The sequence below is a fragment of the Perca flavescens genome, chromosome 6, assembly GCF_004354835.1.
Source record: "Perca flavescens isolate YP-PL-M2 chromosome 6, PFLA_1.0, whole genome shotgun sequence".
Taxonomy (NCBI): domain Eukaryota; kingdom Metazoa; phylum Chordata; class Actinopteri; order Perciformes; family Percidae; genus Perca; species Perca flavescens.
This window is the reverse complement of record NC_041336.1, coordinates 7,482,996-7,503,174: the sequence shown is the minus strand read 5'-3', so window position 1 is coordinate 7,503,174 and position 20,179 is coordinate 7,482,996. Positions and strand designations below refer to the sequence as shown.

The following is a 20,179-nucleotide window of genomic DNA, read 5'->3' as shown; positions in this document are numbered from 1 at the left end:
GTCACAAATTAAATTTGCCTGGAAGGATGAAAGAGACGATGTTACAAAAGTAATCTGATTGGTTGTGCTTGTGTTGCTGAATTGTGTGTGTGCGTGTGCGTGTGCGTGTGCGTGTGCGTGCGTGCGTGCGTGCGTGCGTGTGTGCGTGCGTGTGTGCGTGCGAACACAAATTTTTTAATTATATTTAACATCACTTGAAGGCTGTTTGTTGAATTAATTTGGTGTGTTTGTGAAAGAGCTCCATGTGCCAATTAATTCAGTGGAATAAAATGTGTTTGCAGTGAATTTGGTGTGTTTGTCTATGTGTGTGGAGTTAACCAGTGTTAGGTAAATCTGTGAGACATATCCCTGGCAACCTTTATACCACACACAAATGTACAAACACACAGTGTTCGGGATCACTGAACATGTATTATGTTTTATTAGGCTATTTAGAAATGAAAACAGGAGGAAATTAAAATGTAATAAAATGGTGCTCATTTGCAATGCTCGTCCTTCAGCACTTTTTCTAATGTCAACACCTGCACTAAAAAGACTAAACACTGGATTATAATTGTATTTTACATTTGTCCATGATTTCATTATACTTTTTTTATTGATTTTCAAAAAGTTTCCAGGAAAGAACTATGTATTGAGGCAGTGTTTAATTGGTTGACTTCCAATAAATACTAATAGGAAGCGTAGCCCAGAGAGTCTTTTAGTCAGTGCACAGCAGGTCAGCTGAAAGAGCAAACTCTTACAGTAGCATTATGATAACCAAAATTGATTTGTATGATGATATGTCAAGCTTGGGACTGCTAATTAGCCTTAAACGGTTGAGTGGTTTTGATTTGGCGAACAATAGCCATCACAATTTGGGTGTAACGTTAAGTGTTATTAAGTCTAACGTCAGCTAGCCTACGGTACTTGTTATTCCAAATTTCACTTGTATAACGTTACTGTAACAAGCTTCAGAGAATGTGGCGGACCCAAATGGAGAGACAGCAGGCAGTGTTCAAAGATTTAATAAACAAAATCCATGCAACGAAAAGAGTCCTTGAGACTGCAGGCAGAATAATGCAAAACATCCAGGAAACCAAAAGACCAAGAATACAATAACAGGAACACCAAGACAAGGCGTAGACTTACACAAACTCTCACGGAAAACCATACAATGATCTGACACTAGACAAGGGCAACACAGAGACTATATACAAAAGGTAACGAGGTGAAACAAGGAACAGGTGACACGAGGAATCAGGAACAGGTGAAACAAATCAGGGTGAGGCAGACGATCACAAAAGGCGGTAAAAAACACAAGGCAGGAAGTAAAACAAGACATGACAAGGGAGAAAAAACAGACTACAAAATAAAACAGGAAACCGAACATACATAACCAAGACAGTTACTGATATTAGCGCTCTGGGATTACTCATTTAACATTACTAACGTTACCATTTTGCCAACATAAGTTCTTAGCCAAAGTGCCAACAAACTTTATGCTAAGATATTAGCAAGGCTAATGCTGTCATAACTATGATGTAACTAAAAAAAATTACATTTGGATTTGTTTTGGAACATGAGACTAATTCACAAGTAGGGCTGGGTACCAAATTCAATACTTTTTAAGCACCGACCGAATTGCCTCTACAGTATCGAAAAATGCCTCGTCATTCAATGCCCAATTTTAATACCTAAGAAGTAAATCTCATCAGCGTCAGTACGCAGCATGCTTCCACCAAGATCTAATAATGGTGGTGATTGGCTGGAAAAATTCTACTTTACGCACAGAGACGGGGCTCACGTAGTAGGAGCAAAAAGATTTGTGCCGTAATGTTGTATTTTTTTTTTGTTTTATAAAATTGGTATCAAAAAAAGTATTGTTTAGGAACTGGTATCGAAGTCAAGGTATACCCAGCCCTATTCACAAGACAACAATGTAGACATTTAGCTAAAATGGGCCGTTACTTAAACGTAACTCTTGTTACAGTAGCCTAACTATCTTGTTTAAGACGAGAGCGAATGCCAAGCTCAGTGAAAACAACAGAAGCTGAATTAAAATAACCTTGTGACAGTTTTTGATTAGTTGCTCGTGAAATCAGTGTTGTAAATGTTCTATCTAAGCCCTGTCTTTTAATTGACCAATGCAATTGCAATACCTTTTAAAGAGCTAAATCTACATTAAATCCATCATAATTTCCCAGAGCCCAAAATGACATCTTGAAATTGCTTGTTGTGTTTTTAATCAAACCAAGTCCAAACCCTAAAAGTTATTCAATTTACAATGAGATCCTCACATCTGAGAAGCTGAAACCAGCAAATATTTGGCATTTCTGCAGGAGATATTACTTAAAAATGTAATCGATTATCAAAATGTTGGTCATAGTGGTTTGATTGTGTGCCTGTGTCACATCATGGAATGGGGGGGATGAACGGCCCCCCCTCCCTAGTATAGAGTCTCTTTTGTTTGTACCGGGGGGTTCAGAAATATTCCTTCATGGTTTCCTCTACTGCTGCTGGCTTTTTCCTTTTCTGTCGGAGATGTGGTGAGGTGAAATATATCTTTGGCAGAGGTGGTGAAGAGTAAGAGGAGGAGGAGTGATGGCTGACCACAGTACAGCTAACACACACACACACACACACACACACACACACACACACACACACTGAGCCAGGGCTGTTAGAGGTCCAAAAGGAAGCTGAACAGGTGTCAACTTAAGGAGAAAGCTATGAGGAAAAGAAAGGAAGAAAGTGGGTGGAATGGGAAGAGACAGAACTTTGAATGCAAGAATAAAAGAGGAGAGTGAAATAGAAGTGCGTAGGAAATAGAGAACATAACCGTGTATGGAGGAAATGGGAGATGAAACGTTGCTAGTATGCAGAAACAGTGTTCAGGTCGATAGTTGTTCGGAATGTTGTCTTTTCTAGTTTCTAAACCACAAAAAAAGGCAAAATTAGTCCCTATTTTTTTGAACAGGGAGACATTATTTGATATCTGTACCAAGCTGTATCTCTTAAGTACTGTATCAGCACTAGTTTCAAACAATTCGAACAGATCGAAAATCCATTTTATTGACAAAATCTCATCACTAGTTCCATTTAGTAGCTGTTAAAACCCGTTTACAATGCCGCAGTTTACCTACTTCAACTACTAACTTTGTGCGTGTGTGTGTGTGTGTGTGTGTGTGTGTGTGTGTGTGTGTGTGTGTTTGCTGATGAGCAGTTTTGCTGGATCACTTAAACATACACAAACACACACTAAGATTCCACCCACAGTCACACCTGTGGTAACGGCAAATGTGATGGATTTGCCAAAAGATTTAGATTTGAAAGGGAACGACGACAAAGGCATACTGGGCATATTTGGAGGGTGTGTGATGCAGAGGGATTTCTGTAAAACCAGGCAAAATCTTTGTCAGGCTGTGTGTTTGTGCGTGCGTGCATGTAACTCACACAGTGTTGTGACTGTCCTCTCTGATGTGGCAGGCAGAGTGAAGACTGAGGAAGAGAGCACTGAGTGTGTGTGTGTGTGTGTGTGTGTGTGTGTGTGTGTGTGTGTGTGTGTGTGTGTGTGTGTGTGTGTGTGTGTGTGTGTGTGTGTGTGTGTGTGTGTGTGTGTGTGTGTGTGTGTGTGTGTGTGTGTGTGAGAGAGAGAGTCTCCGTAGTGTTTAATTTGTAGCTACTTAGGTGGTCTTGTGTACTTCTTGTAATGTATACGTGTATATACACTGTGGTGTCCCTCAGCTCCTCAGGGGTCTTGCTGCTTGGCTTGGAGGTTGTGGAGGGTGTGTGTGTGTGTGTGTGTCTGTGTCTGTGTGTGTGTGTGTGTGCGCAGGGCTTCCCCCAGCAGGGTGCTCTGTCTGTGGCTTGCCAGCCTGGGTGTTGCCCCTTCCTTCCCGCTCCGCGTGAGCAACAAGGAAAACACCCAGCGCCCTGAAATATGAAAAGGTCTTAAAATATCGGCAAATATTTTTATAATTGGCCCTGCTGGTTCTGCTCTTTTCATTTCCATCTTGCATGTTTCACTGGCGCTGTCAACCAGGAGAGAGTTACAGAGAGGGCAACAGCAGGATGAGCTGTAGATCACCTGTGAGGTTAAATTGAACAAATACAGCGGTTCAACGGTTACAGCATTAAATACTGCTGCTGGTCTGGTAGTTAAAAATAAAGTGGTTTTGGATGGATTTTCTTTTTTAACCTAATGGTTTCACAAGATGTGAGATGCCGGCTGCCTCCATAGAGTCAGCGGTGGTGATATCTACTGTTAGGTGATTTAAATGTATCCACCAGCACTAGGGCTGGGTTAAAATAATAGATTCTCCAATTAAAATCTTTGTTTCAGTGATCTGTTGTCCATTGATAAAATCCCGGAATTGATCTTTAAATGTATGCCCTTTTTTTAAAGGTCCAGTGTGTAGGAGTTTCTCCCATCTAGCGTTGAGATCATATATCGCAATCAACTCTCTCGCACCACACAGCTCAAAGTACGTATTACAGCTACGGTAGCCTTCACGCTTCAAAAAGCCGGTCTCTTGCTCTTTTCAATATCCTTTTTTCTGGGCGAAGAAGAAGACTCCTTTTCCTGAACTTTGGATTTTGAATGTGTGTTGTCCTCCATGTTTCCTTCTTCAAACTTGCCGGGGCCGGGGAAGCTACAATACGCATTAGCAGCATTAGCAGCACCTGTGAGTTTATCATGGGACAGTGAAAACACGAAAGGAGGAGCAGTATGTCCTGTATGTCCCTTACCAGCTAACGTATTTCAAGATGGAGCATGAATATGGAGCGTCTACCCCAGTTCATGCAAATGCAAATGTAAAATTTCAAGCCGAAAGGAATACTTGGAATTGATGGTGGTGGTAAATATTCATGAAAAAGGACAAGTTGGGGAACGGGCAACACAGATTTTGAGAATGAACAACTAAACACGTTACACACTGGACCTTTAAACCATGGCGGTATAAGTAAAAAGCACTTTAAAGAAGTACTTTTCGGGCTCACTTTTTAATGTAAACATTAAATCTGGTGCAATATAAGAAATATTTGAATATTTGAATATTTGCTGCTCCTTACTTGTACAATTTACACCATAAGTTCTCTGACAATCTCTTTATATCCAAGCTAAATTGGAATTGTAACTGAAATTTCCTTAACTTAATTGATATCAAATCGGAAATGTAATCAAACCGAGACCTTGCAAATTGGACTCAAATCAGATTGGGGAAATCATTAGCGCCCTTACCAGCACAGATTGTACTTTACCTATACTGAGTTATCTGTATGTCTGGTTGTTTTTGGAACGGGGCAGATATATTGGCAATGTTTGTTTGTTTTAATAGGATTTTGGCATTAATATAATAAAGTACATTGATTTGACAGTAAATCCCTGGATTAGCCCAAAATAAGAGATTCTCATCCGGTTATTTTATCTATAAAATTGTGTCAAAATGTTTCATCATATATTATAAGATTTCCCAGACTTTGATAGGTTTTATACGTACTGATGATCTGCTATGGTTGTTGTACTTTGTGTTTGTTTCTTATGTACTCTCACATCTATTTCCAAAATCGCTTAACTTTGAAATCTCTGGAAACATTTTGTAAACAATTTTTAACAAGCCATCACTAATTGAAAAACCACGTTTGCTTTTGCTGACTGGAAAAATCTGTTCAGTGGCAGTAATGCCAGGTAGAACATGTAAGATTATTTTTTTCATGCAATTAATATACGCCTACCCTCGATGTCAGCCGTTGTCTGACTGGGCAAGTGGAGACAAATCTTGAGGATGCTGCATGTTAATATATAATATTATCAATCTCTTCAGATTGCTTTTCAAAACAAGGAGACAGGGAGTTGTTTCAGAGCAAATGAGACAAAGCTTTCAGAGTGTCTGATCATGGCAGATAGTGTAAGGAGTTAAAAAATAAGCAACATGTTTTTGATCTTTTTGGGAAAGGGCTGCAGCAATAGGGAGTAGAAGGGCTTTTGGGAAATGTAGTAATTAATTAAGAGAAACATAAGCGACTAACAAATACAGAAAGTGTAAGACAGAGGTCACTTAATAATATAATCATGTTTAAAAATGAGTGAGTGAGCAGCTTGTGCACTGTACACCGTCTTGCTCAAGGGCACTAAGGCAGAAAGACACACACACACACACACACACACGTCAGCTATTTAAAGGCTCAGACCTGTGAGCTCCTAGTTACAGAACGGACAATTTCTCCAACCACATCATATTGTTTTTGGACAGCAAGAGAGCTCATGTTTCATCCTCTAGTGTGTGTGTGTGTGTGTGTGTGTGTGTGTGTGTGTGTGTGTGTGTGAAAAGAGAGAGTGATGCTGGCAGACCATTTGTGGCTCAACCAGACTGAAAATCAAGCCGTCTACACACACAGGTTATATTTTTAACAAAGGCATACTGGGCATATTTGGAGGGTGTGTGATGCAGAGGGATTTCTGTAAAACCAGGCAAAATCTTTGTCAGGCTGTGTGTTTGTGCGTGCGTGCATGTAACTCACACAGTGTTGTGACTGTCCTCTCTGATGTGGCCGGCTGCATTTAGGCAGAGTGAAGAGAGCACTGAGGAAGTTGACGGAGACGTGTGTGTGTGTGTGTGTGTGTGTGTGTGTGTGTGTGTGTGTGTGTGTGTGTGTGTGTGTGTGTGTGTGTGTGTGTGTGTGTGTGTGTGTGTGTGTGTGTGTGTGTGTGTGTGTGTGTGTGTGTGTGTGTGTGTGTGTGTGTGTCTGTCAGTCATACGGAGAGATTTTATGTCACCACCAGACCTGAAACACTTCTTGTCCTTTTGTATCAGGCCAAAACGTTGGTTCTTCGGACCAGCCACTCTATATTTTTATGTACTGTGTGTGTGTGTGTGTGTGTGTGTGTGTGTGTGTGTTGGTTAGTAGCAGGGCGTAGCTGAGCAGAGAGAAAATATCTTGGCCAACCGCGGGAATGAACCCACCCACTATACCACACCCAGAGAGAGAGAGCGAGCAGTGGTCTCAGTCAACCTCTCTCTCTCTTTATATACTTTGTCTCTCTTTGCTTTTCTCTCTTTTATTATCTTATTTTAAATGTGTCAATTACCATCCTTCTCTCTGTCTGTTTTTCTTAATTAATTCATACTGTATCTGCATTTTTTTTTTACCTACCTTCTCCTTCTCCTCTCTAGTTTTGGGTTCACATACCGGATTTCATTTAGAATGATAAACTCCTGGATTGGCTAATCTCCAAAGCTAACACGTCTCATATCAAATTCTTTATCTCTGCAAAAAGGTTCTGGTGGCACCAGCGCTGATGGTGGAAATGTTGCTCTAAGTAAAGGCGAGGGTATGCTCAAAATAAAACAAATGTGTACAACATGTCATTTGACCATGTCTAAAGGAAAAAGCATTTTTGGATGTTTTGAATGGCCAATCAGGAAGGTGGGGGGAAATAGCGACAAGACGTGATAATCATTCAAAAGGAGATAACAACCCACACTTTTGGTCGGTCTCTCCTGGAAGGCATTCATGCAGTTGCAATCATGTTCACATATGAAAAGTTCCCTACTTTCACACCTTGTTATACCTGGCCAATCGCTGCAGATGCCGTTAGATCATCCGACAGGCACTTCTGTTGAAGAACACCGATGACATCAGTCGCCCAAAGGCCAGGTTGTAGCTACAGGTGGTGAACATTAATCATCATTAATACATTTCTGCCCTCTCAGCCAACATTTACAGATGATTAAATCAATCCTTGAATGTGTGTGTGTGTGTGTGTGTGTGTGTGTGTGTGTGTGTGTACACCTGTGTATGTGTGTGTGTGCCTGCACGCCTGTGTGTGTGTGCCTGATGGTGTGTGTGTGCCTGCGTGAGTGTGTGTGTGCATGTGTACAAAGACGGTTTTCGTGTGTGTGTGTGTGTGTGTGTGTGTGTGTGTGTGTGGTTCTCCATGGTTGGTGTAGCACAAGGCTCCATCTTAGCTGAGCTGTCAGTGGTCTGCGCGTGCGCACACACACACACACACACACACACACACACACACACACACAGAACGACGGACAGGCCTGTTGTGCTTCAACATCACATTCCACACCAAAAATAATATTAAATACTGCCTGTCCAGCCACTGTCAATCTCTCTCAGTCTCTCTCTCTCTCTCTCTCTCTCTCTCTCTCTCTCACACACACACACTTTGATGATTTATTTTCTGTGATTTATTTTGTTGAACATAGTTTTCCCTCCATCAGCTAGTAGTTGTCTACATTTCCCAGAATGCCATCCAGCAGCCATCAAAGGTTGTGAACTGGTTCCTCTCAGTCACGTCTTTCACATGTGAGTGGAGAAAGTCATATTGGTCTCTCCAGTGTATAGGAGAGACCAGTCACACCACAAAACATTTGCTTCTAGAAGCTTTGTGACATAGTGACTATACTAACAGGACTACGGTCAGATAGCAAATTTGTTAGCTTAGCTCAGGCACTAACACAATAAGTTAACACAGGTAATTCAAAAGGCTTCTGTCTCTTTTGTGGTGGCGCAGTTTATACTCTCACAGAGGAGGTTAAAAGCGATAGCTTCCTCCATTTTGGACTCTCGTACTCTCTGTCACCTTATAGGTAAGCACGATTCAGCAAGATCGACAAAGTTGAGCTCGATCCAAAAAGATTGCAGATTTACTTCGCCTGTGCGAGCGAATGCATTGACTTATTCCATTGGCATTATCTGAATTTTTCGCTGTTGTGTGTTTGTGTGTGTGTTCCTCTCTCCCCGTCCGTCACACACACACACACACACACTGTCATTTCCCACGCTGTCGACCACACAGCTTTGTTTTTAGACTTCACATAATAGTGCTGTGTCCTGTCCGACCGCCTCGTCTGGACCACATGAACACACACACACACACACACACACACACACACACACACACACACACAAAACAGAGGTACATATGATCTCAGTAGACATACACAAACACAAATACACACTCAAAGAAACACACTATGCCACAGATCCAATCAGCCAGTCCTTAGCAGATTCTCTTTCTCTCTCACACACATAATTCTCCAGCATGCTGATTGGTTGGGATGCGGGCGATCTGTGCGGCCGCCTCTATTTTGACTATGGCTGCCTGCAGATGAATGCAGCGCCGAGATTTGCCTCTAACATGTAAATCCAGGCGGAACACGTGGCTTTGAACGCAGCGCAGATAGCGTCGCTGTCCTTATCTAATCCACGATGGCTTTTGTTGCTGTGGTTTTTGTTTTTGACCCACGAGGAACAAAACAAGTGTTGCCCTCTAAACTCCAGTGAAAGATGAAGAGCCTTGATATGTTGAAAGCAGTCAGTGTTGCAGGACGATTTTGATTCTAAGATCATTTAGAAAACCTGTTAGGACGACATCATATTCAAGCACACAAATGATATACCATTTACTACATACTGCAATAGCTGCACCTCTAAATCTGAGGCCATGGTTCTCAGCAGGAAACCGATGGAGGTACTGGCCTACTCCAGGTAGGGAATGAGTCCTTACCCCAAGTGAAGGAGTTCAAGTACCTTGGGGTTTTGTTCGCGAGTGAGGGGACAATGGAGCGGGAGATTGGTCGGAGAATCGGCACAGCGGGTGCGGTATTACATTCAATTTATCGCACCGTTGTGACGAAAAGAGAGCTTAGCCAGAAGGCAAAGCTCTCGATCTACCGGTCAGTTTTCGTTCCTACCCTCACCTATGGTCATGAAGGCTGGGTCATGACCGAAAGAACGAGATCCAGGGTACAAGCGGCCGAAATGGGTTTCCTCAGGAGGGTGGCTGGCATCTCCCTTAGAGATAGGGTGAGAAGCTCAGTCATCCGTGAGGAGCTCGGAGTAGAGCCGCTGCTCCTTCGCGTCGAAAGGAGCCAGTTGAGGTGGTTTGGGCATCTGGTAAGGATGCCCCCTGGGCGCCTCCCTAGGGAGGTGTTCCAGGCACGTCCAGCTGGGAGGAGGCCTCGGACCTCCAGACGTTCCCAATTTACCCGCACTCCCCGTTTGGGCTTACCAGGTCTGTCCAGAGTCTTCCCCCACCCCCTGACCCAACTCACCACCAGATGGTGATCAGTTGACAGCTCCGCCCCTCTCTTCACCCGAGTGTCCAAAACATACGGCCTCAGATCAGATGAAACAATTATAAAATCGATCATTGACCTTTGGCCTAGGGTGCTCTGGTACCAAGTACTCTTATGAGCATCCCTATGTTCGAACATGGTGTTTGTTATAGACAATCCATGACTAGTACAGAAGTCCAACAACAAACAACCACTCTGGTTTAGATCAGGGAGGCCGTTCCTCCCAATCACGCCTCTCCATGTGTCTCCATCATTGCCCACGTGCGCGTTGAAGTCCCCCAGCAGAACAATGGAGTCCCCCACTGGAGCCCCATGCAGGACTCCAGTCAAGGTCTCCAAGAAGGCAGAATACTCCGAACTCCTGTTTGGTGCATATGCAAAAACAACAGTCAGAGTTTTCCCCCCCCACAACCCGCAGGCGTAGGGAGGCGACCCTCTCGTCCACCGGGGTAAACTCCAACGTAGCGGCGCTCAGCCGGGGGCTATGATACATCAGATGACTGTGTAAACTTATCTATGGTTGTATCTGTCCCTACCTAAATAAACTTTAATAATAATAATACTTTATTTAATGTTAGAAAAAGATGATGGTTTCAGTTAAATGCTGATAATCCCATTGGGTTTCGTGATTCAAGTCATGGCAGACTTTATCTGTATTACACCAGGCCATGATCTTTTCCTTTTCCTAGTGCCATGAGTACCTAAATATAACTATAAAGAAATGTAATAATGTGTTGTATTAGTCCCTGCAAGTGGATATTCTATTGCAAGATTGGATATGTCTGGTGAAAAACAGATCAAATATGTTTCCAGCCTCACATTGATACTGGGATCTGCCCAGTACGACCGCGGCTTTCTGCCGGAGGAGTCGAAAAGCTTCCCCTGCAGCTGCTGGATGTTCACCGAGCGTAACTCACTCACTTTTCCCATCCGCAGTTTACTGGGGGATTTGAACTGGCAACCACAAACCCAAACCTGAGTAATATATACTGTATATATACACAAAAACTGATTCCTTGACAAGAAAATAATCATACCGTTGAGGTGAAGAGTCCACAATGGACTAATAAACTATCTCTCTGGTAAGGTTTAAATGTTATAAAAACTGAATTTGGAAACATGGAAAACCCAAACGAAGGCTGGAGGAACAACGTACAACCAAATACCTCAGTTTCACAGAACCAACTAACAAAAACCACACAAGGGCAATCATGTCATTAGGCAGGCAGCCTCTGCATCAGCGGAGGGATTTTCCTTTTTTTTTTCTACACCGAAAAAACATGTTCCTGAAAATGAAACACCTCCTCAGTAATTTGGGGAACAATATTATAATAGATTTATTCCCTTGAGGATCGTTCACTGAAGCCAACGATGTGCAACGTAAAGGAACTACATTACCCATGCTTTCCTGTCAAACTGATCCCATCCAGACATGGCTGTGGCAGATTCACATGGGATTAAAATGGCTGCAGACTGCGGTAATCCTGACGAAAACCACCAGACGTTTCCAGGTAGCTCCTGTCCCATGTGAAAAGGGTTTAACGTCACTTTGTTCCGGCCGCTCAGAGCAACGTGGAGCACTGGCCTCTGCTCTGTTTAGTCTACAGACCTCCACTTTGTTAGTTTGTTGAAGTAGCAGACTGACAAGATGTGACCTGACCCCATTGGAGGAGGGAAGCTGCCATCTTGTCTTACAACGTCAATGTTTATCGACCTGTTGCTACCGCTCCCCCGAGGACCCGGCTCTCACACACTCTTTTATTTCCGGCTGAGAGAGTTTGAAAAGAAACAAAAAAAATCTAGGAGGGGACGGTAGCTTCCTTGGGAGCTACAATATGGTCTTGACATGCAAGTGCAGGAAACGTTTTCACAAATCTGGTCATTATGTTTTTGTAGGAGCATTAGGCATGAAAACTACAACTCTGTGACACTAAAGTCAACCTGACTAAAAAAGTACTGACGAAGCACATAATAAAAGATAGCAATTCAACCACCATACAGAATGAAGAACTAGAATAAATTGATCGATAGAGGGAGACAGAGAGCCCTAAAAAGGAAGAATCTGCCCTTCTATAATCAGCATTTTCTTTTTTTTTAGTGGGCATTCACACTGCTTGCATCGGCCACCAGACGGTACGGCAAAAACGCAGGTCTTCCGTTAATTTTGAATGGGGATAGTGCGTTTAGGCTGCGGCTGAGGGTGCCGCCAAAAAAACATTGAGAAAAGTTGAGACCGACTCAACTTTTGGAGAAACGCAACCCCACGTCACGCTGCGGTGGTCAATCACGTAACTGGCGATCAGACTTGTCACTGCGTTTTGAGGCGGTGTGAGAGTCCCGTACAGGAAACAGGATACATCACTGCCTCTATCGCCGCTACGAGAAAGTTTTAAAACACGAAACACAGGCACTGAACTGCCCGGGATTTGGCAAACATTTAGCTGTTACACAAACAACAAAGCACAGTCGATCAGTCTCGCTCGTCTCTCGTTTTTTTTTCTAGCTCCGTGAAATGAAGCTGCCTTCGAGTGCGGTCGGAAACGTCAAGATCTATAAACGATCTGATGGAAAACAGTAGTTGTGAAATATAAAGTCTACTTGTGCTACATTGGGGGGTTAAAAAACACAACAGGACGTCACACAAATGGGCCGTTTCATTGACACTCCCTCCACCGCACAACCCTGCCGCAAATCGCCGCATCGCTGTTTCCCCGTCTGAACGCAACTTAAAGGAGATATTCGCACATCCAACTATCTCAGATGCAGGTGCGTTGGCAAACATCACTTTGGTACGGGGAAGAAGATCACACCTGTACAATCTGTCATGTTATTTTACACATATATGAAAAAGTAAAGAAAAACAGGAGCAAGTTAAACACCACAACACATAATTAAGTCTACAAGAATATTTACAGGAATTGCGTGAACTTGCGTGATTGTAACTCCTGCTTTGCAGTTGTTGTTTTTTTATCAATGACATTATCAACACACACAAATATACAGATATGCACGCATACACACACACACACACACACACACACACACACACACAGTCTCCTGGTATCTGTTGGCTCAGCTGCTGAGGAGTGATGTGAAGAGAGAGGTGTGTGTGTGTGTGTGTGTGTGTGTGTGTAGTGTTGGCCAGACAATCTGGATCAGACTGTCGCTACAGGATTAACCCACACACTCAATGACATGGTCACTAACACACACATAAAGAGCACTGATTCACTCCCATGAAGACACAGACACATGTACGTATCAGTTTTTATACACAGACGCACACTTTTGTGGCTTTTTTGGGCTCATGTTTTTTACTGCGTAGATACAGACACACCCTCAGCCAGCGTTTCTTTCATGTCTGACTGTAAAAGTTCTGAGGCCACTGAGAGAGAGCGTTTGCATGTCAATGCGTACATTTTCACTTTTTACACAACCGCTTTTCACACAATTTGCGGTCGCCTGTTTGTGTGTTTGTGCTTGCAAATGGGTTTGTTCTCACTTGTTCTGTCTGAGCTGATTTGTTGTGTTGTAGCATGCAAATGTGTGTTATTGTGTGTCCTGGAGACAGAGTAGTAGTCTGTGTGTTGTATGTACCTTATTCTTGTATTAACTCCTGCCTGTGTTTACTGTTACAGTTTTGAGGTGTGGTGGGCAGACAAGTGCCTGTAGGCGGGAAAACACAATATATATTTAATGAGCCTCCTCATTTAGCAACTATTCAACTAATAGCTGCACATCTCAAATTTAACTTATACATATCAGTTGATGTATAATCATCCTCCATGTTTTGTTTTTTTCACTTTCCATTTCTGTGTGAGTAGAATCATAATTAGAAACAGCGGTCGTGAAATTAGAGATGTTTAACACCTTTCTCTGTCTGTATTTGTTTTTAGACCAGGCCACATGTAAAAATCCTCTCTAAAAGTTGTTATAGATTCATCTTAAAAATTTTTAGTCAGTTTGTTTAGTCACGTGACAAGTCAAACCTTCAAAACAAACTCTAAATGTCTCTTCATCAGCGGTGACAAACATGTCAAAACTTATTTTTAAAAACAACATCCCCAGCCCTTTTCAGTGAGTTACATATTTTAGAACCATTTAAGGCGACCGTTTGCCTTACACACACACACACAACACATAACACACACTCAACCCCAGTCTCTCTCTCTCTCTCGCTCTCTCCCTCCCTCCCTCCTAAAGCCCTAGACGATGAGCCGTCTGATTAGGTCTCTCTAGAGCTTTACAGAGCAGTCGCTAGTCTCCACGTACATGCAAAGACAGATACATCACACAGACACATTATAGGCCGTTGTTAAGCTACAGTCTCACACACACACACACACACACACACACACACGCCTGGGAGATACCAGGCTGTAGTCTCCTGTCTCTAAACCCTCTTCGTTCTCATAGAGATAAGAAGTGCGTCTCATTGTTAGCAGACAACGGTCCCGTTATCTTATCAGAGAGCCAGTCCAATCTGGAGGAGGCGGGGCTGCAGAGTGTGTGTGTGTGTGTGTGTGTGTGTGTGTGTGTGTGTGTGTTTGACAGGGTATGGGTTGAGGGGGGGGGGGGGGGGTGGGGTACTTTGGTTAAGTGTGGGTCCTTTGTCATGCAACAGGTGCTGTTGTCGCTCAATTTGTCTTGATGCTAAAGACTCCTGAGGGCTGTACTGTGTTTGCATCAGCGTGTCTAAGAACAAAAACACACAGCTGACTGTTCAAACGTCAGTTAATCCTCATTCTCACTCCGGATGAACTGACTTACAATGTGACGACTCATCTGAGGTTGTACTTTGTTAAAACAACATGGGGCTCATTAACACTTAGAGCACAGCCCCCTGTCAGTGCAGTCTGTCTTTGGGAGACTTCATCCACACCAAACAAGACAGACAACCGAAGGGTGTAAAATGGGATCCTGGTTTACTACATATTAGTTAACTCTGTCATTCCCAGGAGGCTGCGCTCTAAGGCTAATGCAATCACAATTTTACGGTTCAGTTGTTAGACAGAATCAACATTAATATAGGTTGATAAAACAATTGTCTTTTGTGATATATATTTCCACAGCAATGTATTTTTGTCGTTGAAATAGTAGGAAGAAGATATTTAGACGTATGTAGAGGTGTGTTTACTAATGATGTCTTTTTTTCTTCTCTTTTCTCATTCAGATAAAGACAACGTGAAAGAAGAAGCGGGAGGTGCAGAGGAGCCCGTCAAGGAGGCCAAAAAGGACAAGAAGGAGTCATCCAAGGAGAAGAAGGAATCGAAGAAGGATTCCAGCAAAGAGCCCAAGGAGGAGGCGAAGAAGGAGTCCAAGAAGGAATCGTCTTCCTCCAAGGAGAAGAAGGAGTCATCCAAGGAGAAGAAGGAGAAGGACAAAGACAAGGAAGGGAAGGAGTCAGGGGACAAGAAAGTCTCCAGGAAGTCATCTGTAAAAGTGAAAGAGAAGAAGAAGGAGCCAGAGGCTGGCGAGGGCTGACGAGAGCAATGCGATAAACTCGCATGATATGCATACACATGACATACATAAACACAAGATACGTGTCTAAACATCAGGCACATATACACACACCAGGGGCTCACACATATAAACATACATACATGGATATACAGTGAACATGTAAACATATACAAGGTCACAGAACTCAACACACACACACACACACATGCACACATTCACATATGCAGTCCTAATACATGTAAATATTCTCTGTCAAGCTACATATACGCCAGTAGCAAAGCAGTCCTCTCAGATGCATATTTACATCGTCCAGTAATAGCTGATACACACACGCACACACACACACACACACACACACACACACACACACACACTTTCTGTGTCTCTGCGCTGCTGCTGCTGAACCACACACCACATCCACCAGTTTTGGTGTGTGTGAGCGCGCTGGGCAACTGTGGTGAGGTCTGAGCCTGAGAAGAGCGAGGACGAAGTTTGAACTCCTCCTCCTCCTCTGCTCAGACATTTTGCTGACTCTCTGCTTCCTACTCCATCCTCCTCCGCGCCTTCGTCGTCTAGCCTCAGCAGCAGTTGAACCCACAGCCCTGCGCCTCCCTAATCCCAGTCAGACCCCAAACCATCCCTCTCAGCCCACGCAGACTTGTGGACGTGACGTCAGACCCGCCCTCTCGCCCCCACCGGTGGCACCAGGCCTCGCCAGAGCCTCCCCCGCCTCGCCGCTAAGAATAAATGGCCCGCCGCGTCCAGCAGCCCCGCTGCTTCCGGGTAAATCAAGGCCACATCCTACAGCCGCCGCCACCGCCGCCACCACCACCCCCTCTGACCTCTTCCAGTCAGTTTTTTATTTATTTTTTTAAATCTGGGACACTCAAGGACACGCGGCTGCTGATGGACGCATACTTGGTGCTGCGGGGTCGAACCTGAGACTGTTTTTGGTTTTTGGTGGAAACCAACAGGGCGTTTTCTGGAAAAAGCAGTGTGGCTATCAGAAGCGGAGAAGAGCCTGCAGGGCCACTTTAACACCCAAGGCTTTTTCTGCTCATCTTCAAGGACATCACAAAGGGGAGGCTAGATATTAATTACACTCCAAGGCACTTGTGTCCTCTGTAACATCAGCAGCATATTTAACAAGTGACCTACGATCCAGTCGGAAGTGGTAGCCTAGGATGACCATTACTAGTGCCAGAGGAAGAACAGCAAATTCTTTTTTTTCCCTTTTTCAGCAGCAAATAAACATAGGTTTACTGTAGGTGAACAGCGTGCACAGGGTGTTTATTTGGTACCACAGGGTAAGTTAGTAAAAGTAATAGTTTAAACAAAAGTTAAAATATCAGTTCACTCAAATTGAAGCAAAGCAACATATTTTCTTATTTTTAGTGGTATCAAGCCATGCAGACAGATGGTGTTTGGTTTGTGCATGTTCTGAGTAAAGTATCAATTATTGAAAACTATCTTTCTCTATCGAAAGTTGGCATCAAATGACAACTAGTCCTTTATGTTAGTTTTTTACTGATCTTATTTTGACAACATTTCAAATTTGAGAAGGTAAGCAAGAGTTCGAAAGGGTTTAGGGAGAAAAAAAACAAACCTGTTCCATGAGTTTTGATATTAGTGTTGTATTGTCTAAAATGTCTAACAAAAAAGACCCAGTTTTGTTTTGAGAGATCCATCGCTGAGGTTTCTGCATCCTCTCCAATACAACTTTTGTGGAGTTGACAACACTGAACATTTGTAATTTAAAGAGTTCAACAGCGTAATGTCTTTCCAGAAACTGCTGCCACCCTGTAAACAGACGTGTCACCAACTATCTTTTACTGTAGAACGCAATTCCAGTTAAAACTTTGTTCTGTGGATTATCCAATGTAAGTTTTTGGAAAGACAAGCTGCTACTGAGTTCAACTGTAACTGTGTTGTACCATTGGGCAGAATGATCTCATGAAGATGAAATTCATATGCCGCTTTGGCGTGTTATCAAGACGCATAATCGCTTTTTAGCGTGTTTATCAACGCCGTTCGGCCACCGCTGATGTACATTACGTGTGAAAGGATGTAAGTCCGCAGAGCGAGGTTGGTTGGGGTGGCAGATGGGTAAAACACAGGACAGTCACCTAGGAGAGCCGGGATCGATTTAAAGAAATGCCAAGTTTTTTTTTTTTTATTGTTTTTTTTTAACCCTTCTCCAATGTTTCTTTCCTAATCCCAACCGTTTATTATTTTCCTAAGCGTGTGACGTTGGTCACCGTCGTGTTTTTGTCGTTTTACTAAAGCCTTTCCCAATGTTCTTTTCCTAAACCCAACCTTTTTTTTTTTACACGCATGTGACGTTGCAGTGTATGTTTACATCCGCTGTATACAACGTAGACATACACGTGGATAGCTAAAAATGCGTACAGATAACTCGCCATTTGGCTTTAGGAAAGTGGCGTGTATGTTTAAGTCATGATGCAATGTTGCATTTGGGGTGGATACAGAAATCTAAGAGACACATCTTATAAAACCTGTGCTAATCAAAATCTAAACTCTCTGCATGGTTCGATACCAGTAGAGAGAAGAGAGATAGGTATAAAGAATATTGATTGATAAGGTATAAGGAATATTGATGAAAAAACAAGACAACGAATTGTTTAATTGGGTATCTTCAAAGGGTTTTTACTTGTTGAAGGAAAGAAGAAAGAAGTCTTGCAGTTTAAAATGTGTATTACGGTCTTGTCTGGTCAGATTAACAGCATCGTTTGAATGCAGGATGTTAGAAAAACTTGATGTGAATCTGTCTGGATCCATCAAAATGAAGGCAAATTCTGGCGTTCGCCCTCGGTTTTACAGACTCAACCCTGTTGAATTACAAGCTACAAGTTTTTCTTTTTTCATTGCAGAAATGTAAGGCGTTGGACACACATACACTCACGTAATGTAGGAGCTTTGAGCTGTATTTCTGCCAGACTTGAAGCTTATCGACTTCAGCCATAGATGCTGTGCCAGCTTAACAAATGACCATCGCAGCAGCTACAAGTCTGCACAATGTCTGCGTGTTTAGCCTCAGGCCTTCTTTCCACTGGGAAACAAATATTTAGCTGACTGAAGCACTGGTCATGTTTTTTTTTTTTTTTTTTTTGGTGTTTTTCAATTAGAAATATTTGAACTTTTAGCTGATAGACGCAGATAAACTCATCCTCGCCAAGGAGGTTAGATAGAAACATCTGTGATGTTACAGAGGTTCCCAAGGTACTACATGTTACTGTTTCAGAATACATTGAATATTTATAATAGAGTAGTAGGTTTTTGCATTGTTGTATTAGCTGTTCAGATGTACCAGGCTCCTGTTCTGAGTCTGCTTTTATAGCCACAAATCATTCCAAAAGGAGATGTTCTGCACTTAAAGGTACACGCCGACTTATTGGGACTTAGGAATAGGAAAATGTTGGCGTTATTTTGTCACTTATTGGGAGCAGTAGGCTAGATGGAACCGGTTACCTCCAGGATCTGTGCTAAGCTAGGCTAGATGGAGCCGGTTACCTCCAGGATCTGTGCAAAACTAGGCTAGCGGTGGGTGCATCAGACAGGGTTACGACACACATGGAGATGAGAAGGGTATGTAAGGACTTATCTAACTCTGGGGGATACGGTGAATAAACTAAAGTCGGCATGTTCCTTTAACGTTAACATGCAGCCTGAAGAACCAAGGAGTCTGAGAATGAAATAAACCTTATTAATGAAATATTTAGTAATAAAATACTAAGTATGTAAGCAAAGCCTTCAATTAGTTCTTTATTGTCATTTTGTTTATTTGTTAACAGTTATTTGGATAATTTGATTGTATGTCTGTCTTTTTTCTACATGTGTGGATGTGAATTATCTGGTTTTCTCCTCAATTAATCTCTGGTTTGATTGTTATTAATATATAATTCGAATAGGATAAATTCCGCAGGATAAATAACCTGGAGATTTTTCCCAGAAGTCGTCATTTGCCAGTTGAAATCTCCTTCTAATTTAAAGTTTACTTGATGTAAATGAACTCTTAACAGTCATTTCTCCCTCAGAGTTCTGCGCTGGGTCGTCCTTCCTCTACAGCGGTACTGAAGCTGTAAGTAGATCATAGTTGTAACAAAGTTTCTGCTGTGGTGGTATATTCTGAACCTGTAAAGTGATGTCTTGCCATTGATTTCACATTGCCCACATCGCTACAAGATGAGTCTATATCCACGACGTTTCATTTGCGGGATTGCTCCGTTGCCGACCGACATTCCACCGGATTTCACTCTTTTCGGACGGATGTCCGTTACCTAGGGCTTTCTTTGTGTTGACATTTTAAACTCTGGTGGATTTCTGAGGACTATGGTTAACTGCTCCTCAGATCTCTGCAGGGTTAATCCAGACAGCTAGCTAGACTATCTGTCCAATATGAGTTTTCTGTTGCACGACTAAAACAACTTTTGAACGTACACATGTTCTATCAAAACAAGATCCTTCCCGAGGCTATTTTGCAGAGGCGCCGTTGCTCCATCCGCTTAGCGCCGCCCAAGGCAATTGTGATTGGTTTAAAGAAATGCCAATAAACCAGAGCATGTTTTTCTCCCATCCCAGAATGCTGTGGGGACTCGTTTCCCCAGCAGGAATCTCCG

General features: G+C 42.8%; 1 protein-coding gene across 2 annotated transcripts in view; it reads left to right on the top strand.

The window, feature by feature from the left end:
• bbs9 (Bardet-Biedl syndrome 9) overlaps nucleotides 1–17,687 on the top strand; it is a 183,155-nt gene extending 165,468 nt beyond the window's left edge. For both annotated transcript variants that reach the window (XM_028581570.1, XM_028581571.1), the window contains exon 22: nucleotides 15,250–17,687. In XM_028581570.1, coding sequence (XP_028437371.1) covers nucleotides 15,250–15,560 — 311 coding nt within the window. In that variant the 3' untranslated portion in view covers nucleotides 15,561–17,687. The remainder of the gene's footprint in view (nucleotides 1–15,249) is intronic.
• Nucleotides 17,688–20,179: the final 2,492 nt, after the last annotated feature.